The following is a 24200-nucleotide window of genomic DNA, read 5'->3' as shown; positions in this document are numbered from 1 at the left end:
ACGAGTGTTGCAACAGGTTCTTAATGACGATTAGGATGTGGGTGGTCCCTCCCTGTTATAGGCTGCTTTGGTACATCCAACATGATGGCATTCCTCCTATGGAAAATGGACCATTGGTCTCACCTGAAGGGTGATTTTCATAGGAGGAATCCCATCATGACCCTCCCAATTGGAGGATACCTAGATATTTTTGGGATGGTTTATATATTACAGTTACATTATTATATTATATTATAGTATCTTATATTATATTATATTACATTTTAATTTACTAGTGAAGTCGCGACTTTTATTACTGTTTTCGCTACGTTAGAGTCATTTATTTTGAATGTTACTATTATGTTATATTCTTGCTGGTAGGCCCGTTGGTTTTTTCTCCGGCATGTTTAGATATATCTCTTAGACTCGCTGCGAATGAACTGGAGAGTGGGAGGGTCTTGACGCCCTAGTCTTGACTTCAGAAACATTCTTGCCTTCGGACAATAGGACGAGCTATAATCCAACATGATGGGATTCCTCCTATGAAAATCACCCTTCAGGTGAGACCAATGGTCCATTTTCTGAAGGACAACTTGCTTTTAATACATTTTTTGACTCTGATCATTAGCTATGCTGGCTTTCTTTTGATTTTGGTGGTACCTTTCTTGATCTGTGGTATACATTCTAGCCAAGCTTCTATTCTTTTGGTTTTGAATGACACTTCAAGCATTTTGGAGAGATTAGACCTTCGTGACTTTATCTTCCAACTTTTTACCAATCCCCACTTTTGGGGAAGTTTCCTCTTTTGAAGTTAGTTATGACTGTATTGGACTTTCTTGCTAATTTGACCATTTACATATATGTTGCACTTGATAGTGGTATGGTCATTGTTCCCATTTGATTCAACAGCGCTGTCATCTTGCATGAGGTCCTAGGTTTTACTTAAGGCCAGGGGCACCGCCTCTCTGGTAAGTTCTATGACCAACTGTTCAAAGGCAGAGTCATTTTGGGTATCTTGATTTTTTGCCTCTTTGTTGTGATTGGAATGTGCATTTACTCAGACTATGCGAGTGTAATTGAAATACTAGAACATTTCCTCCATTGTGTGTCTCCTTGATTTCATTCTCCTTCTCAAAATCACCCTGGCCATTTTGTTCAGGGGGCAATAGTACATCCCCAGTACTAAATTACTTTTGGACTCTGGTATCGCTATCCACAGCGATTCTGTGGAGGCATCCAAGACTCTGTTGTCTTTGTTATATGGAGGAACACCACCTCCAGTACATTCTTTCCTATGCTTCCCATAAGGTTTATATCCAGAAGTAAGTGTTGCACTGGTTCTCTCTATTCCACCAGGTTTTGTTCTGTCCATTCAGTGTTGCTCTCCAAATGTCTGACACGTGCATTTTAAACTGTGGCACTTCAGCCTCTTTGAATGTCCCCCTGCACTTTCTACTCTTCCATTTGGAGAATCATAAGTATTTTCATTCTATCCTTTTTTATTTTAAGCACCAACAGTCTGTTTCCATCCTGTTCCAAGTGAAACCTGTCCCTTTTGTATAGGCCGTCTTGCCCCCAAATATTTTCCAGTGCCTAACAAAAAAAGCCCTCTGCCTGACACCACCATTTAATTCATGTCGTGAGATTCCTCAGTTCTCTCTGCCTAACTGGCCCATGGAATGGGTAACTACTACAGGAGGACTCTTAAACCACAAATTAATTAAAGTTAGTAGGTAAAATTTCACTGTTCTGAAAACGAAGCGCTCTAAGCAATTATTTTCAATAAGCAAGAACTGCAAAATTAGATTGTTTTAGCAGAAGAAAATTAAAGATGTTTGTGAATATTACTTCTCACAGTGAAAGGGAAAATATACCAGTAAAATGGGGTAATGACATTTAGAACTTGGGAGAAGAGATTTGAACACTGGTGACATTTAATTCTTTGGTTCTTGTTTAGTTTTAAGTATCACAATTTCTCCCTATCTTACCTTTGCACATTTTCATAAAACCTGAGATTTATACAAATCACTACTCTGTAATTACCCACAGGACACAAACTGTGAAGATAGCCTGTGACCCTCTCACTTTGGGTTGAATCCCGGAATGAGCAGATTTAAGTCTCTCTTGAGATGGCTAACTCAGTTCATGAAAAGTTACCAGTATGGCTTAGATAATGAAAATCCATCTAGTTGTTGGCTAATCTAGTTTAAATAAAACATATGAAACTTATGTGTTAATTTAAGAATACAATTTGATTTTATTCATGATTTCTGCTTTTGTAGATTTTCATTTGACTTGACTTTGTATGATTTTAGATTGTATTGCATTTTTTAAAAGTTGTTTTGTTTTAATGTATTTAAGGTCTGTTTTTATGATGTTTTAAAGTGTTTTTACTGCTTTTGTTTGCCACCCTGGGCTCCTGCTGGAAGGAAAGGTGGGATATAAATTAAATAATAAATAAATAAATAAATAAATTGTGTTTGTGTAATGTGGCAGAAAATATCTATAAGAGGCGGAAAACTGGCAGTTTTGTGTTAAGAGCTACTGCAAAGGGAGGTGTGTCTGAACTGTTGAATCAGATACACTTCTGCAGCCTTATATGAAAATGTGCTTTATTAAGCTTGTATCTGAATTTGTTCTGGGTAAGCATGTGGTATTCATTCAGTTAGAGACGTTGCTTGGTTTTCCCCTTTTTTCTCTTTCACTCTTCCCCCCTCCAGATTTAAACATTGAAAACCAGTGGTTTATACGGGTTGTAAGAGTGCAGATGGCTAAAAAAGAGCACTTTGAAACCCATTCCATCCTCACTGAGACTTAAGGAAATCTCTGTGGCCAGTTCTTGTTAGCTGATTTGTCATGGTACTGTTGGTTTAATATTTATCTGGAGCATATTCTTACAGTCGTGTAGCAAGGGTTGTCTTGCATTATTGGCTTTGAATAGAGAGCAGGTTCTCTTTTAGAGACAGCTAAATTTGACTGATACCTTTATCTTCCGATAGTTATATCTTTCACAGACCTTCTCCTTCCGTAATTGCAGTTTAAAGGTAGGTTTGCCAGTTGTTATGGTTGGCAGGCTATGTGTTTTTGTTAAGCTTATTTGAGACTGAATTCGTGTTTGTTCCTTGGAAGATGGAGATGAGTATTATTGTCCAAAGTAGATTTTTATAAACTAGGATTTTGTTCAGTTTTTTTAACAAGAGCTTATAGTGACAATACAAGACCTTGGTAAACAAGTGAGCCATTAAGAAAGCTCAGTGTCGCTACTTTCGGACAGAAAACTGCTTTTGGAACAAAAGGATGTTGAGTTGCATTTGTGTAACTATGTGACCAAAATGTTTTGAACGCTGACTTTGAGATGCTTTCAGTCTTAAAGTCACATAATAAGCACATTTTTTCTAAATATTTGCATTTGTCCATCAGTTCATGTCCAGGGACTTACTGTATCACCCACTACATTTGTCAGCAAGATGGTGACAGGTTCCAATGTTCAGTTGAACTGCCATGTCAGGCTATTATTTTTTCAGCATCTTGATTTCTTTGTGTGCCAAATGATAGCTTTACTTAATATTACAGATTGTGTGGACATACTCCGACTCCGACTCTACAGCCCTGGTTAGCACCCGATCTGGTATCTCTCCTTCTCCTGCTGTCACCATTCCTTCCTCAACTCATTGTCTTCCTAGTTTTTGTAACTTACAATCTCATCCCAACTCTGGTCCTGCCCTTCCCTTGATCTTCCTGTTGCTCTGCTGTTCTAATTTTGGATGAGTGAGTGTACACATGAGCAGCTGGAGGTTCAGCTGCATTTAAGTCAGAGGTTGCTGCACAATTCCCATTGGCTTGAAACCGAAGTGGCATAGAGGAAGAGTAAGCATTTCTGCTGTGCTGAGCTGTTTGGTGGAGATTTGTCCATTTACGTGCTCTTTTATCTTTCTTCTTCTTGCCTCTTCTCTCTCCTTTGTCTCACTCCTACTTGAGTGTACTTAATCAAAATATGGGAGTTCTCCAGGCTCCGTCAATCTCACCGTGAGCACAAAGCTTTTATTAGTTATTAGACCTGTTGCATTGGCATCAAATTAATGTTGGGGGTTGATAATAGGGGTATAGACAATCTTGGGGTTGTTTTGCATCTAAGAGCAGGTTGTTTCAAATTTGAGTTTTGTTGCACTGAGTAACAGTTAAGCAGAATGTGCAAGATGGAACTAATCTTAAACTAATGTGCAAGATGGAACTCATCTCCATAAACTAATTTAAAAGATGTTAATTTTTATCCCTGCAGTTCTGGCCACCAGGCTGATTTTGGGTCTTTTATATTTGCCTGATTGTTTTTCTTTTTTCTCTAGCCCTATCGACAAACCTTCAGATTCTCTCAGTATCGGAAATTGTGATAACTCGCAACAGGTGAGATTTGAGAACTGATGCTACTTAACTCTTATAAACTGAATACACATATATTTGCAGTAAGACTATAGTGTGTGTTTCAGTATGCCCTAGCTGCCATTGTATCATAATATTTTTGTGCCATAATCTTAACTGTACCTTCCTACTACTTGTCAGCTCCATAAGCTTGTTGCTTGATTCTAACTTTATAATAGGTGTGCAAACGCATGCTTTTTTCTAAAAACCAAATAGTTGTTAAAAGAAAAAAAATGTTTTACTGTATCATTGTAAAATTGTCTCGCATCTATACCACTGAAACATAGCTTAGAAAAGAATATATTGTTCTTTTCCTCTTAGACATTTAATAGTGACACACCTTCTTTTCTTCTTAGATATCAAATAGTGACACGCCTTCACCACCACCTGGCTTATCAAAATCCAATTCAGTCATCCCTATCAATTCATCCAATCACAGTGCACGGTCTCCCTTTGAAGGGGCTATAACAGAGTCACAGTCTCTCTTCTCGGACAACTTCCGGCACCCCAATCCTATTCCAAGTGGACTCCCACCATTTCCCAGCTCCCCACAGACTTCCAATGACTGGCCCATGGCACCAGAGCCACAGAGCCTCTTCACATCAGGTATATAGAACCTAGTATTAATTACATGATCCTTTTACATAATAGCTTGAGATAACATATTCGGGCTCTTATTTTTACTTAAAATTTGGTATGAACTTGATTATGGTGTTCAGTACTGCTCCAGTTTAAAGAACTTGTGAATACATTACAATTAGTTAGCAAAGGCCCTGAAAAATATTTTGCAAAGCCTGTCTGGGAACTGCCATACCCTTTTCATAGGTGGTAGTAAACTGTCTTACAGAAATGTAGATTTTGTGTTCAGAATAAAGAAAAACTTAGATAAATCATATTTAATGTAAAACCTTGTTTTGTGATTGTATGTATGTAATGAGCACTTCAGTTGAGAATAATATTTTGTGTATAATTACAAGCAGTGATTTATTTAATTCTATAGCAATACTACAAAGATTTTCATTAGGAACTGAACCACTCAATTATGTTTCTTTGCAGAGGACATCTTTAGAATTATTTAGCTTCTAGCAAGTAATATATGAAGTGAAACAGTGATTTCTTACACTTTTTAAAAGCGTCACTGCATGTGTTACAAAAGCTGGATGGGAAATTCAAAGGGCTGGATCCTAAAAACTGCAGGGTGCCTCTTCCAGTTTTTTCAGCTATTTCCCCTCTTCCCAGTAGGTGCCCACAGCCTACCCACCTCTGCATTGCGGAGGGTGAGATGGGAATGTGACATTCACAAATAGAGGATCAATTTATAGCTTTTGGGGGGGAGAAGAATATGAAAGCTGCACAAATGAATACAGTTCCCAACATATTTTGAAAAAACGTTTTATCAAGAGCATTTTTAAAAGCTGATAAAATCTGCTTGGTTCAAGTGTTTTTGCTACACGTTTTGTCTTCAGAGTATGAAAGTCCCCTTCTTTGAGCATTTATGGTTCCTAGGATCCAACCCTAAGACTGTTTCGAAATTTTAAAATGCTTCTTTATCAGTATAGCTGAGTTCAGATTGATTTCTTGTTAACTAGAACTTAAAGAATATTGATTTCATAGTACTTCCACTGAATTGTATTAAATACTTTTTCTGTTGGTTAAAATAAAAATAAACACTTTAGTCAGCTGTGCAGATAAGCTATCCTTAATGAAGAGTGCTACAGGAAATTTATTGTCTGTACTACACCTTTAGAATCTCCTTCGCATATTATGCAGCAGCAGATATTCAATACCCTTTAGGTTCATGGCAGGGATCCACAGTTAATCCCAACTAACAGAGCAATCCTATACATGCATACTCAGAAGTAAGTCTCTTTACTTTCAATGGAGCTTACTTCCTAGACCAGCCTTTCCCAACCAGTGTGCCTCCAGATGTTGTTGGACCACAACTCCCATCAGCCTCAGCCAGCATTGCCAATAGTCAGGAAAGATGGGAATTGTGGTCCAACAACATCTGGAGGCACACTGGTTGGGAAAGGCTGTCCTAGACAGTGGCTTTTGAATTACATCCCAAATGTTTTTCAGGTATACTTTTGACGTAAAGTATGGAAAAATTTTATTTGGGGTTACCAAAGAAATATAGATTGTTAAGCCCTAAGCTAAAAACCAATTTCCTAGAGTAGCCTTCCCCAACCTGGTGCCCTGCAGATGTTTTGGACTATCAGGATTGATGAGAATTATAGATCAAAACATCTGGAGGTCACCAGGCTGAGGAAGGCTACCTTAATCATGAGGATAAGCAATTATTTGAAAGCCTAAAAAACACCCAGGTTTGTATTAAACAACCTTTTTTTAAATTCCGCAGAAACCATCCCAGTATCCTCCTCTACAGACTGGCAAGCGGCGTTTGGATTTGGCTCTTCCAAACAGCAAGAAGATGACTTGGGGTTTGATCCCTTTGATATCACCCGCAAAGCCTTAGCAGACCTGATCGAGAAGGAACTGTCGGTCCAAGACCAACCTTCCCTCTCACCCACGTCTCTCCAGAACCCTTCCCCACACACTACAACCGCCAAAGGGTCAGGCTCTGGATTTCTGCATCCTGCTGCTCCCACAAATGCCAACTCTCTCAATAGCACATTTTCAGTCTTGCCACAGAGGTTCCCGCAGTTTCAACAGCATCGAGCAGTTTACAACTCCTTCAGTTTTCCAGGCCAAGCCGCTCGCTATCCTTGGATGGCCTTCCCACGCAATAACATCATGCACTTGAACCACACAGCAAATCCCTCTTCAAATAGTAATTTCTTGGACTTAAACCTCCCACCACAACACAGCACAGGTCTAGGAGGGATCCCTATAGCAGGTAAGTGCACTGAGACAATCAATGAACTTCCTTCATGACTTCTGCTTCTCTAAATCAGAGTTGCGAGATGAGATACTTGATACTTGGTCCTGGAATGATCATGTCTATCATGTTAGGAACATGTTTTTATGCATGTTGGAGAATAAATGTTTAGCTTGGTATTTAGCCTTATAATAATGAGCTTTACAAGGAAGGTGGAGTATTCTATGTCCAATCACTCTTATTTCAAAAGTGATTTAATCATTTGCATTGACAGCGTTGATCACGTTGTGGATTTGATTTTTATTTTACATTTATATTTTTCTTATTTGAAGAAGTGGACTACATTTTAACATTTGAAAAAATGTGAATCCTTGAGTCCCAGTCCATTAGGTTTGGCATATATGGCAGGAAGAAGCTAATTTTTATTTATTTAAGGTATTTGTATACTGCCCTTCATACAATATATTCCAGGGTGGTTCAAAATAAAAATTTATAATGCATTTATTTACAACAATTATATAATTAAAATTACAAAGTTAGCAGAGTGGATAACTCAGTTACCATGTTTAAAATGTCATTTCCTTTTCCCTCAAATCTTCAAAATAAAATAAAATCATTTCATTTAAAAATTCTGAGAGAAATAAACTGTCTTAGTCTGGTGTCTAACAGACAGCAACGTAGGCACCAGTTGAACTTCGCTGGGATTTTATGAGAGTGACACCAATGTAATACATTTTCTCGCCCTTGACGCTTGAACTCTAGCATCCTCAATTGTATCTGAAATCTTGTATTGATGAGCCAGTGAATGTAAAATGGTGCAGAAATATTCTTTGTGATCCACTATGGGAAGCCAACTGCCACCTATATGGGTCATTTTATCGTGCAGTTAGAAAGCTAATCCCTTAGCCCTCTGTTCTTGTAGCATTAGACTCCAAATGGCATTATTGTTACGTAGCAGGGAGAGGGTTGGAGAACTGACCACATCATAGCAAGCATCACTTCATGATCATATCTTTTGGATTTTAGATCAAACATCAAGTAACATTTCCTTCCATCTTAACTTGTAGTGGTTCTCTTCTTGAACAGATCATATCTTGAACTGTGTGGATAGTGTGGCTTGGAAATAACTCATTTATTTATTTTGCTGTAACCTGTTTTTCCTTTGTTTTGTTTTTCTTGACTGCTATAACAGTTCTTGGTTTTTTTATTCACATTGTCGTTTAAATCATTTATAAAGTCACCTCTTTCTTTCTGAGTGCTTCTGTAAGTAATCTGGCCATTCATAGAAGTTGCAGTTTATCATAAGACCTGTAACGTTGTCACAACATCTGTCTCTTCATTCTGGTTGCAAAAATATTTCTTTGGCACTTTAGTCTTGACTGTGAGTCTGACTTGGAGATATGCGCTGAAAAGCTTTTACCTCTTTCTGCATGCATGCCAAAAGTTTATCTAAAAAGGAGAAACCTGGGATTTTCTAATTTAGTAATCCTGAGCAAAAGCTTCAAGGGCAACTTGCAAGTTGTGACTAGTTACCATTCCTTGCTGCATTCAGGACATTTGAATGCTGAAATCATTGTATCTAATGGGCATTCTGGCAGCTTTTAATATCTTAATTTTCTGCACATTACCTTGACTTAACTTCCTGGCGGAAATGTCATGGCACTCTGTAACTGTGGAATATGTTCCTGTTTGATTTTTTTTTTATGCTGCCCATTTTGGGAGAAAACAGATGTCCTTAAATGCCAGTCAGCATATTTTCTAAAAGTCATTGATGGTAGGTATGTCATCTCTGACAGTTTCCATCTTTCTGAGGAAGGATATATGAAAGAATTTGCCCTATCAATCTCCTGAATTTATTACCTTGTTTAGATGAAAAATCTTCCTTGATTTTTAGGATAGCTTATAAGGTACATATCTCTTTCTAAACTATATCTTATATTTCCAAATGATGGATATCAGACTTCACTGCTTTGGCATCAAGGTAAGAAAGCTAAAAGTAGGTTTCCGTTAGGATAGCTTTACAAATGTTTGAGTAATGTATTGATTTCTTTCAAAGGAACCGTATTTTCCAGTGGACTTAAAGCAACTGTGTGATTGTTTTCAGCAGTACTGAATATGTTGGGTTTGTTATCTGAATTAAACCATTGTACAATTAGGAGCCATAAGTCTGAGTAAAATACTGATAGCTTTACAGTGTTTCATTACTATTATGTGCTGATGGAGCAGTTGCATTGTTTTATTAGTGTGGGGTTTTTATATGCTATATCAGGGTCTGTAAAAGGAATTTTTTTTAATTTGCTGTTAAATTTTATATTGGTGAGTTGCATAGTACGTGAACTGAACTCTCAGTTTCATTCTGTGCCATATTATTTATTTTATTTCTAAAAATATTTATAGACCACCTCTCATAGAAAATCCCAGGGCATTTTACAAAAGAGATAAAATATCATTAAAAACAATACAGAATAATCACAAAAATGTCTGGCTCATCTTAAAAGCTTAAAACACAGAATAGCACTGTCAACACAAAAAAAGTCTCTTCAAGAGAAGTCTGAAGATTAGGAGCGAGGATGCCTGCCAAACCTGTGCTAGAAGAATATTCTACAGTGTGGAACTGGCAACACTAGATGCCTGACTTCTAGTGGAAGCCAGCTGGGCTTCTGAAATGCAGGGGACAACTAAAAGCACTCCTACAGATGATCATAGTGATCAAGCTGGGATATTAGGCAGTCCTTAAGATATCGTGAACCCATCTTGTTCAGGACTTTGTATATTAATACAAGAACCTACAACCTGGGCTGGTAACATTTGGGCAGTTCGTACAGATATTTTAGCAATCATGTTACATGCTGTTGACCATCTGCCCCATCAGCAGTCTAGCTGCTGCATTCTGAGCTAGCTGGAGCTTTTGGATCAGGGCTGAGGCATGTAGTGCACATTGCAATAATCTAGTCTTCGCCAGGTTATCCCAATCCAGATACAGCCATAGCTGGCATACCAGCCAATGCTGGTAAAAAGCACTCCTAGCCACATCATGACTAAGATGTATCCAGAAGTTACCCCCAAGTGACATACTTTCTCCTTCAGAGGGAGTGCAACCCTATCCAGAACAAGCAATTGTCATATCTTCTGGACATGGGAACCACCTGCCCACAAAGCCTCCTCCTCTCAGAATTCATGCTCAGTTTATTGCCCCTCCTTCAGACCATCACTCCATTCAGGCTCTGATCCAGGGCTTGCACAGCTCTTCTGATTCTGATGTTCTGGAGCAATAAAGTTGAATGTCATCAGCGCACTGATGACTTCATGCACCAAACCGCCTAATGACCACTTCCATTGGTTTCACATAGACAAATAACGTTGAGGACAAAATAGTCCTCTGGACTTGACACCACAACTAGGAACGAAACCACTGTAATACAGTGCCTCTGGTACCCATCCCAGGCAGTCAGTCTCTGAAGATATGATGGTCAATGGTATCAAAAGCCTTTAAGAGAATGAGTAACAATGTCACACTCTTCTGATTGTGTTTGTAAACTCTTCCACTGTTCTATCATCCCTGGCTTTTGCTAAATGTATGAGCTACTCCAGAAAGTATTAAAAGGCATCACACCCACAATTCACCACAGTGGAACTCTCCAGTTTAGAATCTGATGTGACTTCATTATTGAACTTGAATGCATCTTTTCTATCAAGGGAATCATTAATTCACAGTACTAGGGTTTTTTGTTAATTTTTATTATGTATTTGTACCCAAGTGTGATTAGAGCTACCTGGTTTTTTTAATTATTTACTTGCTTAAAGCATTTGTAGCCCATTTTTCAGCCAAAAAGGGATTTAGAGCACCTTGCATAAAATTGATAACAAACAAGGCAATCCCTGTCCTTAGGCTACACAAAAGGAAAAAGGGATGAGGATGGAAAAGGGAATATGTTAGTCACCTTTTAGCTCTCAAAGCAACTTTCACATGCATTTTGTATCAATTTGTAACTCTTACTTTAATGTGAGATTGCTTTACTGCACTTCAACAACCTCAGATGGAATGGCTGCCTGTTAACAGGTTAGAGATGAACCTGGTCTTCACTTACATAAGATGGGTAAATCATCAGATTCTCATGGTCTTTTAGCTTACACTGAGTTTGGCATATCACCACAAGGCTATGTGCAGGGTTTGATGTTTAAAGAGGACATTGTTATAGCCACAATACACTTGTATGTCATTGCCTCCAGTAACGGGATGCCATCATATCCTTTGGACATCTAAAGGCAGTTAGCTTTGCTCTGGTACCATCGTGTATTTTCCATCAAAGACATCGGTTATACATTAGGCCTCATTAGACACCAGGATCTTTACCTGTCTATCCTTGATTGCTGCCCAAACCACGATGACAGGCTGTTGCTTGGAAGTAAGGAAGAGATCTTTATTGAAGCAAAGTAACAGAAAAGAGTGAGCAGAATGCAAAGAGTTATTGTAGCCCCAAAGCTCTTACTAGGCGATGGCATGATGGAACTAGACAAGCTAGGAGCAGGAGACAAAATTCAGGAGTTCAAGATCAGCGCAAAAAGTTCAAGACAGCACAGAAGATGCAGGGTTCCAACAAATTCCCACACTCACCATGCTCACTTGCAGGATTCCCATGCCTCGTGGGAATGTTCCTCACATGAACCTCTGCCTCCAGTTCAGTCCCAGGACTCAATTCCCAAACCCAGGGCAATTGATCCTTGCAAGACACCCGTGCCTCCCTTATCAGGGCTGAGTAAACCAACAACAACCCTGCAAGGTAGATAGACTGCCATCACCCCTTAATGCTGGTCACCCACTCTGGGCCAAGAGGAATCCCAAAGTGCCAGAAATAGACCTGCAATGAATGCACACTGGTAAATAAGAAGTAACTTTATTGAATAAAATATAAGTGCACAAGTGTAGCAGCAAAATAGTTCCTTAAAACCCACACCCCTCAGGGCCAGGTAAAATACAGAGAGTTACAGTCACAGACAAAAATAACAAAACTGTCTAGCCTCATTTATACTTACAATAGAGATAAACAGCAAAATAACTTCATGGTTCCACATCTCCCCAGAGATGTACAAGCAGATGTTCTTGCTTGTAGCCTAATTAACTTGCTTCAGCTGTGAGAACTGCAATCTCATGGCCTTCTCAGAGGCCCCATTTCAGGCAGGATGTTTCCTCCCACAGTTCCTTGCCTCAGATCCATTTTAGAAACCAGCTGTTCTTGACAAGTTCCTCCTTCAAGGAGATGAAATCAGAGGTTCAAATACCTCTGTTTCATCATTGGCCAAAACAGGTAGAAAAATAAACCAACAATAAACAAAAGGAAAAGAAAAACCTTAAAATATTTCAATATTAAAAGGAAATATTTGTACGCATTCCCCAAGCGTATCAGGCTCCTTCTTTAGTTAAAGCCTTAGAAAAGCATTGTTTCAAAAGAAAAAGTCTTAAAAGAGAAAAAAATGACCCATAAAATACACATAGAAAAGTCTAAAAAGGACTTTTAAAAGTGAATAAAATATTAATTAAAATAAAATGGGGTCAATCCAAAATCAGGTCCAAAAATCCAAAACCCAGGTCAACAGAGCTGTAAAATCAGTCATCTGGAGCATAGGCCCGAGACAAGCTATCAGCAACAACATTGTCTCGTCCTTTGATGTGTGTGACAGTAAAATCAAAATCCTGCAAAGCCAAACTCCACCTTAACAACTTCTGATTGGAGTTTTTCATCTTAGAGAACCAGCACAATAGTGAATGGCAGTCTACAACTGAAAATGTTGCCCCCAAAGGTAGCAGTGTAATTTATTTAAGGCACACCAAATTGCTAGGCACTTTTTTCCGATAGTAGCTAAATTCTGTTCCCGGGGCAAAAGTTTCTTGCTGAGATAAGCAACGGTGCAAATCTCCAACTGCATCAGCTTGCATCAAGGCAGCTCCAGTTCCAAAATCTGAAGAATCAGTTTGGACAAAAGGAGCTTTCAAAACTGGATAATTGATTAACAAGGCCTTTAAAGCATCAGAAGCCTGTTGGCACATATCAGACCACTTGGGCACCTATATTAGCTACACTCTTTACGAGTATAGACCAGACAACCATCATCCCTGATGATTGGGGCTTAGCTATTATTGTTCCAATATTTAAGAGAGGAAATAGAGCTGATCCATCGAACTACAGACCCATAAGTCTGTTGAGTGTGATCAGCAAATTATATGCTAAGCACCTCCTAGCAAAACTCCAATTCTGGCTTGAGCAGGAAAATATACTTGAAGATGAACAAGCTGGGTTTAGGGTAAATCGTTCTACACTTGACCACCTACTTGTTTTAAAAGATCTAATAGACAAATACTCAAAGCGCCCGGGCGGGGGGGGTTATATGCAGCTTTTATAGATTTCAAATCTGCATTTGACCTTATCCCCAGAGACAAACTGTGGGCTAAATTAGAATCTGCAAATATTGATAAGAGACTGTTATTACTTATACGTACCCTTTATTCAAATACTTATGTTCGCATCAGATATAATAGTGCTGGTAATTTAACGGGGCATATTCCAATGACAAATGGAGTAAAACAAGGCTGCATATTAGCTCCAACGCTATTCAATTTTTATGTGAATGCCTTAATTAAAAGCCTTGCAAAAATTCCTTCCCACCATCCTACGCTCTCAAATAGGCCAATTTCAACACTGTTATATGCTGATGACGCTGTGTTAGTCTCTCTTTCACCAGTCGGTCTTCGGCGTCTCCTTTCAGCTCTTAGTAATCACTGTAAGACTGAGGCATTGGTAATCAACTATGAAAAGACCAAGGTGATGGTTTTTACCAAAAAACGCACAAAACACCGATGGAATCTGGAGGGTAATGCTATAGACCAAGTAACTATCTATAAATATCTTGGCATAGTGTTACACTCATCAGGTAACTGGCAAGCTCAGGCCAAATGTGCTCGGATAACTGCCCAAAGAAGTGTAAATGCCCTTCTTTCTTTCTATTATACTAAGGGTGGCCAACATATTCTATCAGTCTTAAAAGTATTTACCTCCAAAATTGTCCCACAACTACTATATGGTACCCAGGCTAGCGCACGTACAGACTTCTCCTTATTAGAAACAGTACAAACAAAATTTCTTAGATCCATCTTAGGAGTTCCATCTTGTGTATCAAATAACATCTTACGCCTGGAAGCTGGTCTTCCAACATTGGAAGCACGTATATGGATCCTTAAATTAAAATTTTGGTTAAAATTAGTGTTTTTTCCGGTGGGACTGGCTCCTTTAGTACTTACTGACTCCTTCCATTCGGAGTGGAGAAATTCCTTAGTACTAAAACTCACATCTTTAGGCCTATCCCCGCCCTTTCTCCTTTCTATGGGATTCCAACAAGCTAATTTATTAATTACCAAAAGAATTCTGGATACGGAAATACAAAACCAACGCTCTTTTAGACATATTAATATAATTGGGGAACCACGTAGCTCGCCCTATATGCCTGCAAATCACTTGAAGATCTTAGTGGACTATAGAATAAGAAAAGCATTCACAAAGGCCAAATACAATGTTCTACCCTCTACCTTATTAAACGGCAAATATCAAAAAATACCACTCCTAGAGCGTGTCTGCCCATGTGGCAGTGGCTCTTTAGAAAACATTGACCATGTCCTGTTAAATTGTGAGTTTTACAATGAGTTAAGACAGCGATTTATTACTCCTCTTCTCCAACGAATCCCAGGCCGAGACTGCATTATATACAAAATATCTTTTAGCAGATGTTGACCCTTCTGTTACATTCCCAGTTGCAAGATATTGTGCTGCAGTAATAAAGCAACGCACCTTGCTGGTCCCACATGGTGTTTTATAATTTGATAGTTTTAAAATATCTTAAATCAAACAAAACTCTGTTCATTTTAGTTAAATGTATGTATTATAGGATATTGTTTTATTGCTGGTCTTCGACCGTATTAATAAAGATTTACTGTTTACTATCAGACCACTGAACTTGAGTGGGCTGGTGCTTTTTACAAAGATCAGTCAGGGGTGCAGCCAAACTGCTGAAAAGAAGGGCAAACACTGGACTTGCATTTTAGTGTGAGGCACATGCCAATTCTGTATAGCCTCAATTTTAGCATCCAGAGGTTTTACACTTCCTCCCCCCCCCCAACGATGTCCCAGGTAAACCACCTCCCCAACCTAAATTGACACTTTGAGCTTTAACTGTGAGGCCAGCTTTCTGAAGTCTCTGAAACACAGTACGCAAGTGCTGAACATTAGAATCCCAGTCTGAACTGAAAATAGCAATGTCATCCAAATAAGCACATGCAAATTCATTCAGTCCATTGAGCATGGTGTTCATGAATCTCTGGAAGGATCCAGGTCCATTTAGCAATCCGAATGGCAAGACTGTAAATCGAACAGTCCCAGATGAGTTACAAAGGCAGACTTCAAGGCAGCATCCTCATCCAGAGGCACCTGCCAATAACCTTTGGTCAAGTCCAGAGTCCACATGCTCAATCAAATGGTCCATTCTAGGCAAAGGATATGGATCCGCTTGAGTCAATCTGGTTGAGCTGTCTATAGTACACACAGAAGTGAACCTCATTAGCCTCTTTCTTGGCCACTTAGAACAATAGGTGAAGACCAGGGACTAGTTGAAGGCTCAATAACTCCAAGCTCCAGCATAGCCTGGATCTCCTTTTCCACCACCTCTGTATGTGGTCCAGTAACACGATAAGGCTGCGACTGGATAGGTGGGTGGTCCCCAATAATAACAGAATGAGTGGCTAAATAAGTCCTGCCAGGACTACAAGGCCTGAAACTCTGCCAAAACTTTAAACAGTTGGGAACGCTGCTCATATGACAAGTTGTCAGGCAGGAAGGCCTCAGAACCACACACACACATACACACACACCTGCTGACTCTCAGCTAGTAAGTCCACAAAGCCCTCTGCATTCTCCTTTGCAGCAGTATAGGCCAATAGTAGATTGTTTCTGGACAAATACAGTTTCATCATATTGACATGAAACACTCTGGATGGCTTGGAAGAGTTAGGATAAGCCAGCAAATAATTTGTAGCACTTAGTTGGACCTTGACCACTAGAGGGCCTTGCCAGATAACTTGGGGCCTATTAATGCTTTCAGAACTAGAACCTCACTTCCTACAGCAAATTGCTGAACTTTGGCTTGAGAGTCATACAAAGCCTTTTGTTGCTATTGTGCCTCTCCCAAGTTATCATGGGCCACTTCGAGCACATCCTTCAGAGTGTTCTGCAACTTTTGCTGGAACAGGGATAGACTCTAATTTCCTCTCCCACTCCACCTTTAACAAAGAAAGAAGTCCAACCAGGTCTCTCCCATAGACCAGTTGATTGGGGTGAATCCAATACTTTCTTGAAGGGCGTCTCTATAAGCAAGCATCAGATAAGGCAGAGCTAAGTCCCAGTCAGCTGGATGCTTCATCACATAAGTCTTTAACATGCAGTTGATAGTTAAATTCAGTCTTTCACACAGTCCATTGGTTTGGTGGCAAGCAGCAACAAATGTAAGGTGTTCAGTGCCAGCAATCTCCCACAGCTTCTGGGTCAGCTTAGCCACGATCCCAAAGCCTTGATCTGAGAGTATAGTCTTAGGGCACCCCTGACGAGAAAAAAATCCCAAGAGATCCCTTGCAATGTTTGTGGCAGTAATACTAGACAGGGGAACAGCTTCAGCAAAATGTGTAGGATAGTCAATGCAGGTCAAAAATATTATAACAAGAAATGTCCCGCAAACATGGTGTTTCTCTGGAAAGAGATAGTATTAGAAAAATAGTGATTGAAGAAGCCCTTAACCCAAAAGGAAGAACGTAAAAAAACTCTCAAGGGATGCTTTGTATTGCCTAAAATGGATGCCTGCACATGCCACAGAGTGAACTATTTTGCCATCAATGTCCAATTTGTTTGTGACAAGAATGAAATAGTTACCAAGACACTGTCAGTAAAAGACACAGAAGCTCATCACACCAGCGAGTTTCTCCAGGTTCTTTGTATTGTAACTGACAATGCTTCAAACATGCTAAGTACAATTAAACTAATGAATGCAGATAACAAAGGTGACCAACAGCTAGAAGAACACTTCAGAGATATAGGAATGTTTGAAATTGAAGAGCACACTGCTGGAACTGAGGAACAAACTGAAGTTGCTACAGAACAACAACAAAATTTGTTATTACTAGCTAATATGTTGTTGTTGTGTGCCTTCGATTACGACTTATGGCGACCCTATGAATCAGCGACCTCCAAGAGCATCTGTCATGAACCATTCTGCTCAGATCTTGTAAGTTCAGGTCGGACAGTAGAAAAATAGAGGAGTCAGAGTCAAAGGTTTGGTGTTCCGACTCCACAGCCCTGTTAGCCACCAATGGTCAGTAGAAACACTGGGTAACTCTGGCTAGAGTACATTTTATTCCCATGTGGCCAGACCAGGCAGAATCATGGGCCATCTGTAACACGGCAGCTCTATACGAACTTGGCACAACCAGCTGTTTTGTGGGAGCCCACTCCAGAGAGCTACTTTGAGGAACGAACGCTTGGCACAACAGTGCATTGTCCCAGAAAAAGAGTAACTTATCGGTCTTAGACAGAGAAGCTGGAGCATTCTCAGTTAACTTACGGCATTGCTCTAAGCTGGCATCCTCCAGTAGGGCTCTCTGGAATTCTTGAGGAGTAGCAGATAAAAGCTGCAGCTGTTCAGTAGCATTTTCACCCAGCTCTCCCCCCTCTGGACACACCGAAGCTTCTTCCTTTGAGACATTCTCTGCAGGTTTTGCTATGGGAACAAATTATTTTGCTGAAGAGCAATCTAGCTGTAAATCACTCGTTTCGCCCTCTCTCTCGGCTTAGTCTTTGACTTCAGGTAATGGCATTCATAGGATTTCTTGATTTATGTAAATAACTGCAATAAGAAACATCATTACCCACAAGCACTGACCCAAAATCAGGTGCATTATCATGAAGAATCACTTGGTGTTCACCTTCCCATCCTTGATAGTGAAAGTGTACTTTAGCCACATCCACAAGCAACGGCTGCTGACCATACGGAGTGACAGTATACTTGATTCCCTTTAAAATCTGTTCTGGCTTCACCAGATGACAGGCAACACTCATTATTTCTGACCACCTGTCTCTGTGGCCAGCTAATTTTACATAATTGATATAGTTTCTCCAAATAGAGCCTGGGACCATTCAGCTTGTCCTGATTGAATCAAGCATACAGAGCAGTTTCAGGGGACTGACTACTCTGTCCCTCCCCCTTCCCTTGTCCCAGTACTGGCTGGATCACACTCACCACAGTAGATTTCACAGGAGTAACTTTAGGTGCAGTGGGGCTACTATTTTCAGAACTGGGGGCAGAAAAATCCCATTCAGTAGCCTCGCTTTCTTCTAATGATCACTTAGAAATTTCTGGAGATTCCAAGCCTCCCAGTTCAGCTGTATCCCTCACACATCGAACCAGAGTGACCTTTGGGCTGGACCCCCAGCAGTGCCATGGCTCAGCTGCAGCGGAGGGCTGTTGCTGGCAGAGGCCGGCGCAGCCAGGGATCCTCAGCATCCAACTCGCCCCAGCCTGATGGAAAGGTGAGTTGGATTGTGCCCTAATTCTACTATTAACCGTATTGCTTCAGAGAAGTTACTGTGTTCAGACAAATTGTCCTCATATGAGCTAAAGAATCAAGATACTTTATTCTCACCTACTAGTTTGATGTTTCCTCGCGCAGAACACATTTATTTGTTGGAATGTATTTGTCCATAGCTTATGATTGTGGCAATACCTGTCAGTAGATCCTGTCATTTGGGGGGTGTTGCAACTCAAAAGTAAGCCCTAAACTTTAAGGTGTTACAGCAGAGCCTTTGTATGGATCTAGCTAGTGAACCTGGTTACCAGCAGGTAGTGATGTTAATTGAGACAACACTCGTTTTTAATCTATCAAATGTCAGCAATAAGGCCTAAAATAAAAATTTGATTGCTTCCCAGTAGGAAGAAGCAAAGCTAAAGTGTGTGTTCTGCTTACTGTAGTCCATGTTCCATTTATATAACCCTATGAAAAATGGAATCTTGTTGCCAGTCTTTGGTCACAGAGCACATTAGTCTGCTGTACTACATAATGGTTTAATAATTGTTTCTAAGCTTACAGTAGCATTTAGGCCACTTTGTTTCCCAATCTCTGAAGGCTTTGGGCATGATCCAGAGCTGCATGTACAATGGGCTGATTTTCTGAGTTTTCTCTTTCAAGAACCCCCTCCCCTGCTTTATTTAGAATCATAGAATAGTAGAGTTGGAAGAGGCCTATAAGGCCATCAAGTCCAACCCCCTGCTCAATGCAGGGATCCAAATCAAAGCATTCCCGACAGATGGCTTTCCAGCTGCCTCTTGAATGTCTCCAGTGTCAGAGAGCCCACTACCTCTCTAGGTAATTGGTTCCATTGTCATATGGCTCTAACAGGAAGTTTTTCCTGACGTCCAGTTGAAATCTGGCTTCCTGCAACTTGAGCCCATTATTCTGTGTCCTGCACTCTGGGATGATCAAGAAGAGATTCCAACCCTCCTCTATATGACAACCTTTCATGTACTTGAAGAGTGCTATCATATCTCCCCTCAGTCTTCTCTTCTCCAGGCTAAACATGCCCAGTTCTTTCAGTCTCTCCTCATAGGGCTTTGTTTCCAGTCCCCTGATCATCCTTGTTGCCCTCCTCTGAACCTGTTCCAGTTTGTTGGCATCCTTGAAGTGTGGAGACCAGAACTGGACGCAAGATGAGGCCTAACCAGTACTGAATAGAGGGGAACTAATACTTCACGCGATTTGGAAACTATACTTCTGTTATTGCAGCCTAATATAGCATTTGCCTTTTTTGCAGCCACATCACACTGTTGGCTCATATTCAGCTTGTGATCAACGACAATTCCAAGATCCTTCTCGCATGTCGTATTGCTGAGCCAAGTATCCCTCATCTTATAACTGTACATTTGGTTTCTTTTTCCTAAGTGTAGAACTTTGCATTTATCCCTGATGAATTTCATTCTATTTTCAGCCCAATGCTCCAACCTATCAAGGTCCTTTTAAATTTTGTTTGTCTTCCATGGTATTAGCTGTGTCCCCCAATTTTGTGTCATCTACAAATTTGATGAAGACCCTCCGTGGCGCAGAGTGGTAAGCGGCGGTAATGCAGCCAAAGCTCTGCTCACGGCCAGAGTTCGATTCCAACGGAAGGAGGAAGTCGAATCTCTGGTAAAAGGGGTCAAGGTCCACTCAGCCTTCCATCCATCCATGGTCAGTCAAATGAGTACCCAGCATACGCTGGGGGGTAAAGAAAGGCCAGGGAAGGAACTGGCAATCCCACCCCATATATACGGTCTGCCTAGTAAACGTCGCAAGACGTCACCCTAAGAGTCAGAAACGACTCGCACTATAAGTGCGGGGACACCTTTGTCTTTTTTACAAATTTGATAAGCATGCTCTGTACCTCCTCATCCAAGTTGTTAATAAAAATGTTGAAGAGCACTGGGCCCAGGACTGAGCCCTGTGGAACCCCACTCGTTACTTCCACCCAGTTTGAGAAGGAACCATTGATAAGCACTCTTTGAGTACGATTCTGGAGCCAACTGTGAATCCACCTGATAGTTGTTCCATCCAGCCCACATTTAGCTAGCTTGCTAATCAGAATATCATGGGGCACTTTGTCAAAAGCTTTGCTGAAGTCGAGGTATATTATGTCCACAGCATTCCCACAGTCTACAAGGGAGGTTACCTGGTCAAAAAATGAGATAAGATTAGTTTGGCAGGATTTGTTCTTCATAAATCCATGTTAGCTCCTAGTAATCACTGCATTGTTTTCATGGTGCTTACAGATTGACTGCTTTATAATCTGCTCCAGAGATTTTCCAGGGATTGATGTTAGGCTGACTGGTCTGTAGTTCCCTGGTTCCTCCTTTTTGCCTTTTTTTGAAGATAGGGACAACATTAGCTCTCCTCCAGTCATCCAGCACTTCACCAGTCCTCCATGATTTTGCAAAGATAATAGAGAGCGGTTCTGAGAGTTCTTCAGCCAGTTCCTTTAATACTCTAGGATGCAGTTTATTGGGCCCTGCCAATTTGAACTCGTTCAAAGTGATTAGGTATTCCTTGACTATTTGTCTATCAATCTCAAGGTCCAATCCTGACCCTTCTACTTCATGTTTCCTGGGAGGGTCACAGATCCTTTTTTGGGAGAAGACTGATCCAAAGTAGGAATTGAACACTTCTGCCTTTTCTTTGTCATCTGTTATCGTTTTGCCATCCTCATTGAGTAGCTGTGCCACCGTTTCTTTTCTCTGTCTGTTACTATGGACATACCTGAAGAAAGCTTTTTTGTTGCTTTTAACATCTCTCACTAACCTCGGCTCATTCTCAGCTTTAGCCTTCCTGACACCGTCCTGGCAATTCCGTGATACCTGCCTGTACTCTGTAGCCTGGCCTTCTTTCCACTTCCTGTATGTGTCCTTTTTTATTTATTTTATTTATTTATTTAATTAAGCTTATATACCGCCCGACTAGCAACAGCTCTCTGGGCGGTGAACATTAAAAATACAATAAAAATAACACAAAACTGTACACAAAACTGTACAGTCCAAAATCAAAATATAATAATTTACAATTAACAGGAATTAAAATGCCTCAGAGAAGAGAAAGGTTTTAACCTGGCGCCGAAAAGATGATAGTGTCGGCGCCAGGCGCACCTCCTCGGGGAGACCGTTCCATAGTTCGGGGGCCACCACTGAGAAGGCCCTAGATCTTGTCACCACTCTCCGGGCTTCCCTATGAGTCGGAACCCGGAGGAGGGCCTTCGTAGTAGACCGTAGTGTACGGGCCGGTTCATATCGGGAGAGGCGTTCCGACAGATATCGTGGTCCCGCGCCGTATAAGGCTTTATAGGTAAGTACCAACACTTTGAATCTGGCCCGGAAGCATATTGGAAGCCAGTGCAAACGGGCTAGCACAGGTGTTATATGCTCAGACCGCTTAGTTCTTGTTAGCAGTCTGGCTGCCGCATTTTGCACTAGCTGCAGCTTCCAAATCGTCTTCAAAGGTAGCCCTACGTAAAGCGCATTGCAGTAGTCCAGACGCAAGGTTACCATAGCATGTACCACTGATGAGAGGTCCTCCTTACTCAGATAGGGACGTAGCTGGGCTACCAACCGAAGTTGGTAGAACGCATTCCGGGCCACCGAGGCTACATGAGCCTCAAGTGTGAGGGAAGAGTCTAAGATGACTCCCAGACTACGCACCTGTTCCTTTAGGGGGAATGTAACCCCATCCAGGACAGGGTATATATCCACCATCCGATCAGAGAAACCATCCACCAACAGCATCTCAGTCTTATCAGGGTTGAGTCTCAGTTTGTTAGTTCTCATCCAGTCCATTGTCGCAGCCAGGCAATGGTTTTTTGTTTTCAGGTCCTGTCTAAACTTTTTGTGAAGCCACATTGGCTTCTTCTGTTGCCCCCTTTTTTCTTGTTGGAATTGCTTGCCATTGCTCTTTTAGAATTTCGTTGTTTAGAAACTCCCACCCATCTTGGACTCCTTTTTTCATTAGGGTCGGTTGCTATAGGACCGTACTTACAATTGTTCTGAGTTTATTAAAATCACCTTTCCTGAAGGCCAGAGTTCACGTATGGCTACTCTCAGCTTTTGCTTCTGTTAAAATCAAGAATTCAAGTATGGTGTGGTCACTTTCCCCCAGAGTTCCCGTAACTGCCACTTCATCCACCAAATCATCTCTATTGGTTAGAATCAAGTCCAGGATAGCTGATCCTCTGGTTGCTTCCTCCACTTTCTGTAGGAGAAAGTTATCTCCAACACGAGTCAGAAATTTCTTGGAGGGGTCGTGTTTGGCAGAATTTGTCTCCCGACAGATATTGGAATAATTGAAATCCTCCATTACTACTTCATCATGCCTCCTCGAAACATTGGCAATTTGCTTTTCAAAAGTTACATTCTCGTCTTCTCCTTGATTGGGTGGTGGTAATAGACTCCAAGCACCACATTCCTTTTATTACTTGCCCCATTAATTTTAATCCGGATACTCGGTGGAACTACCAAGCTCATCTTCCTGTATTTCTGTGCAGGGATATGTTTTTAACATATAGCGCGACTCCACCTCCCTTTTTATTCCTTCTGTTCTTTTTGAACAAGTTATATCCTTCAATTGCTGTATTCCAGTCATGGGAGTCATCCCACCAAGTATACCTATCAAGTCATAATTGTGCTCCTGTATTAAGAATTCAAGTTCGTCCTGGTTGTTTCCCATGCTCTGTGCATTAGTATACAGACATCGAAGACCATGTGATTTATGGCTTGGCTTCCTTACTACATTTTTCTGAGGACTGTCACTGATCCCTATTACAGCCAATCTCTCTGTTCCCATTACTGTGCACAAGCCTTCATCAGTCTTTACCACCAAGTTTACGTCTCCCTCCCCCTTAGGATTCAGTTTAAAGCCCTCCTGATGAACTTCTCCATGCTGTGGCCAAACACAGTCTTCCCAGTCCTTGTGAGATGCAACCCATCACTTGCCAGTAATCCATCTTCCAGGAAGCATAGCCCGTGGTTCCAGAATCCAAATCTCTCACATCGGCACCACCTTTGTAGCCATTCATTCACACGAAGTATTTTTCTTTCCCTTTCTACTCCTCTTCTAAGTACGGGAAGGATGTATGAAAAAACTATCTGGGCCCCAAAGTCCTTGAGTTTCCTTCCCAGAGCTTCAAAGTCTGATATGATTTCTTCATAGCTCTGTTTGGCAGTATCATTTGTTCCCACATGGATGAGGAGAAAGGGATACCTGTCGGTGGGCTTGATAAGTGATGCCAACCCTTCCATCACATCTCTAACCTGTCCTCCTGGTAGACAGCATACCTGGCGAGTCCACAGATCTTCTCTGCATACTTGG

At 40.8% G+C, this 24200-nt stretch overlaps 1 protein-coding gene across 9 annotated transcripts in view; it reads left to right on the top strand.

The window, feature by feature from the left end:
- CNOT4 (CCR4-NOT transcription complex subunit 4) overlaps positions 1–24200 on the top strand; it is a 101426-nt gene that overhangs the window by 56798 nt on the left and 20428 nt on the right. For all 9 annotated transcript variants that reach the window (XM_061639458.1, XM_061639456.1, XM_061639459.1 and 6 more), the window contains 3 exons: positions 4323–4380; positions 4752–5001; positions 6755–7252. In XM_061639458.1, the coding sequence (XP_061495442.1) occupies positions 4323–4380; positions 4752–5001; positions 6755–7252 (806 nt within the window). The remainder of the gene's footprint in view (positions 1–4322; positions 4381–4751; positions 5002–6754; positions 7253–24200) is intronic.

Source organism: Rhineura floridana, chromosome 8, assembly GCF_030035675.1.
Source record: "Rhineura floridana isolate rRhiFlo1 chromosome 8, rRhiFlo1.hap2, whole genome shotgun sequence".
NCBI lineage: Eukaryota > Metazoa > Chordata > Lepidosauria > Squamata > Rhineuridae > Rhineura > Rhineura floridana.
The sequence above is the reverse complement of the archived record's forward strand: the minus strand, read 5'-3'. Positions and strand labels throughout refer to the sequence as shown.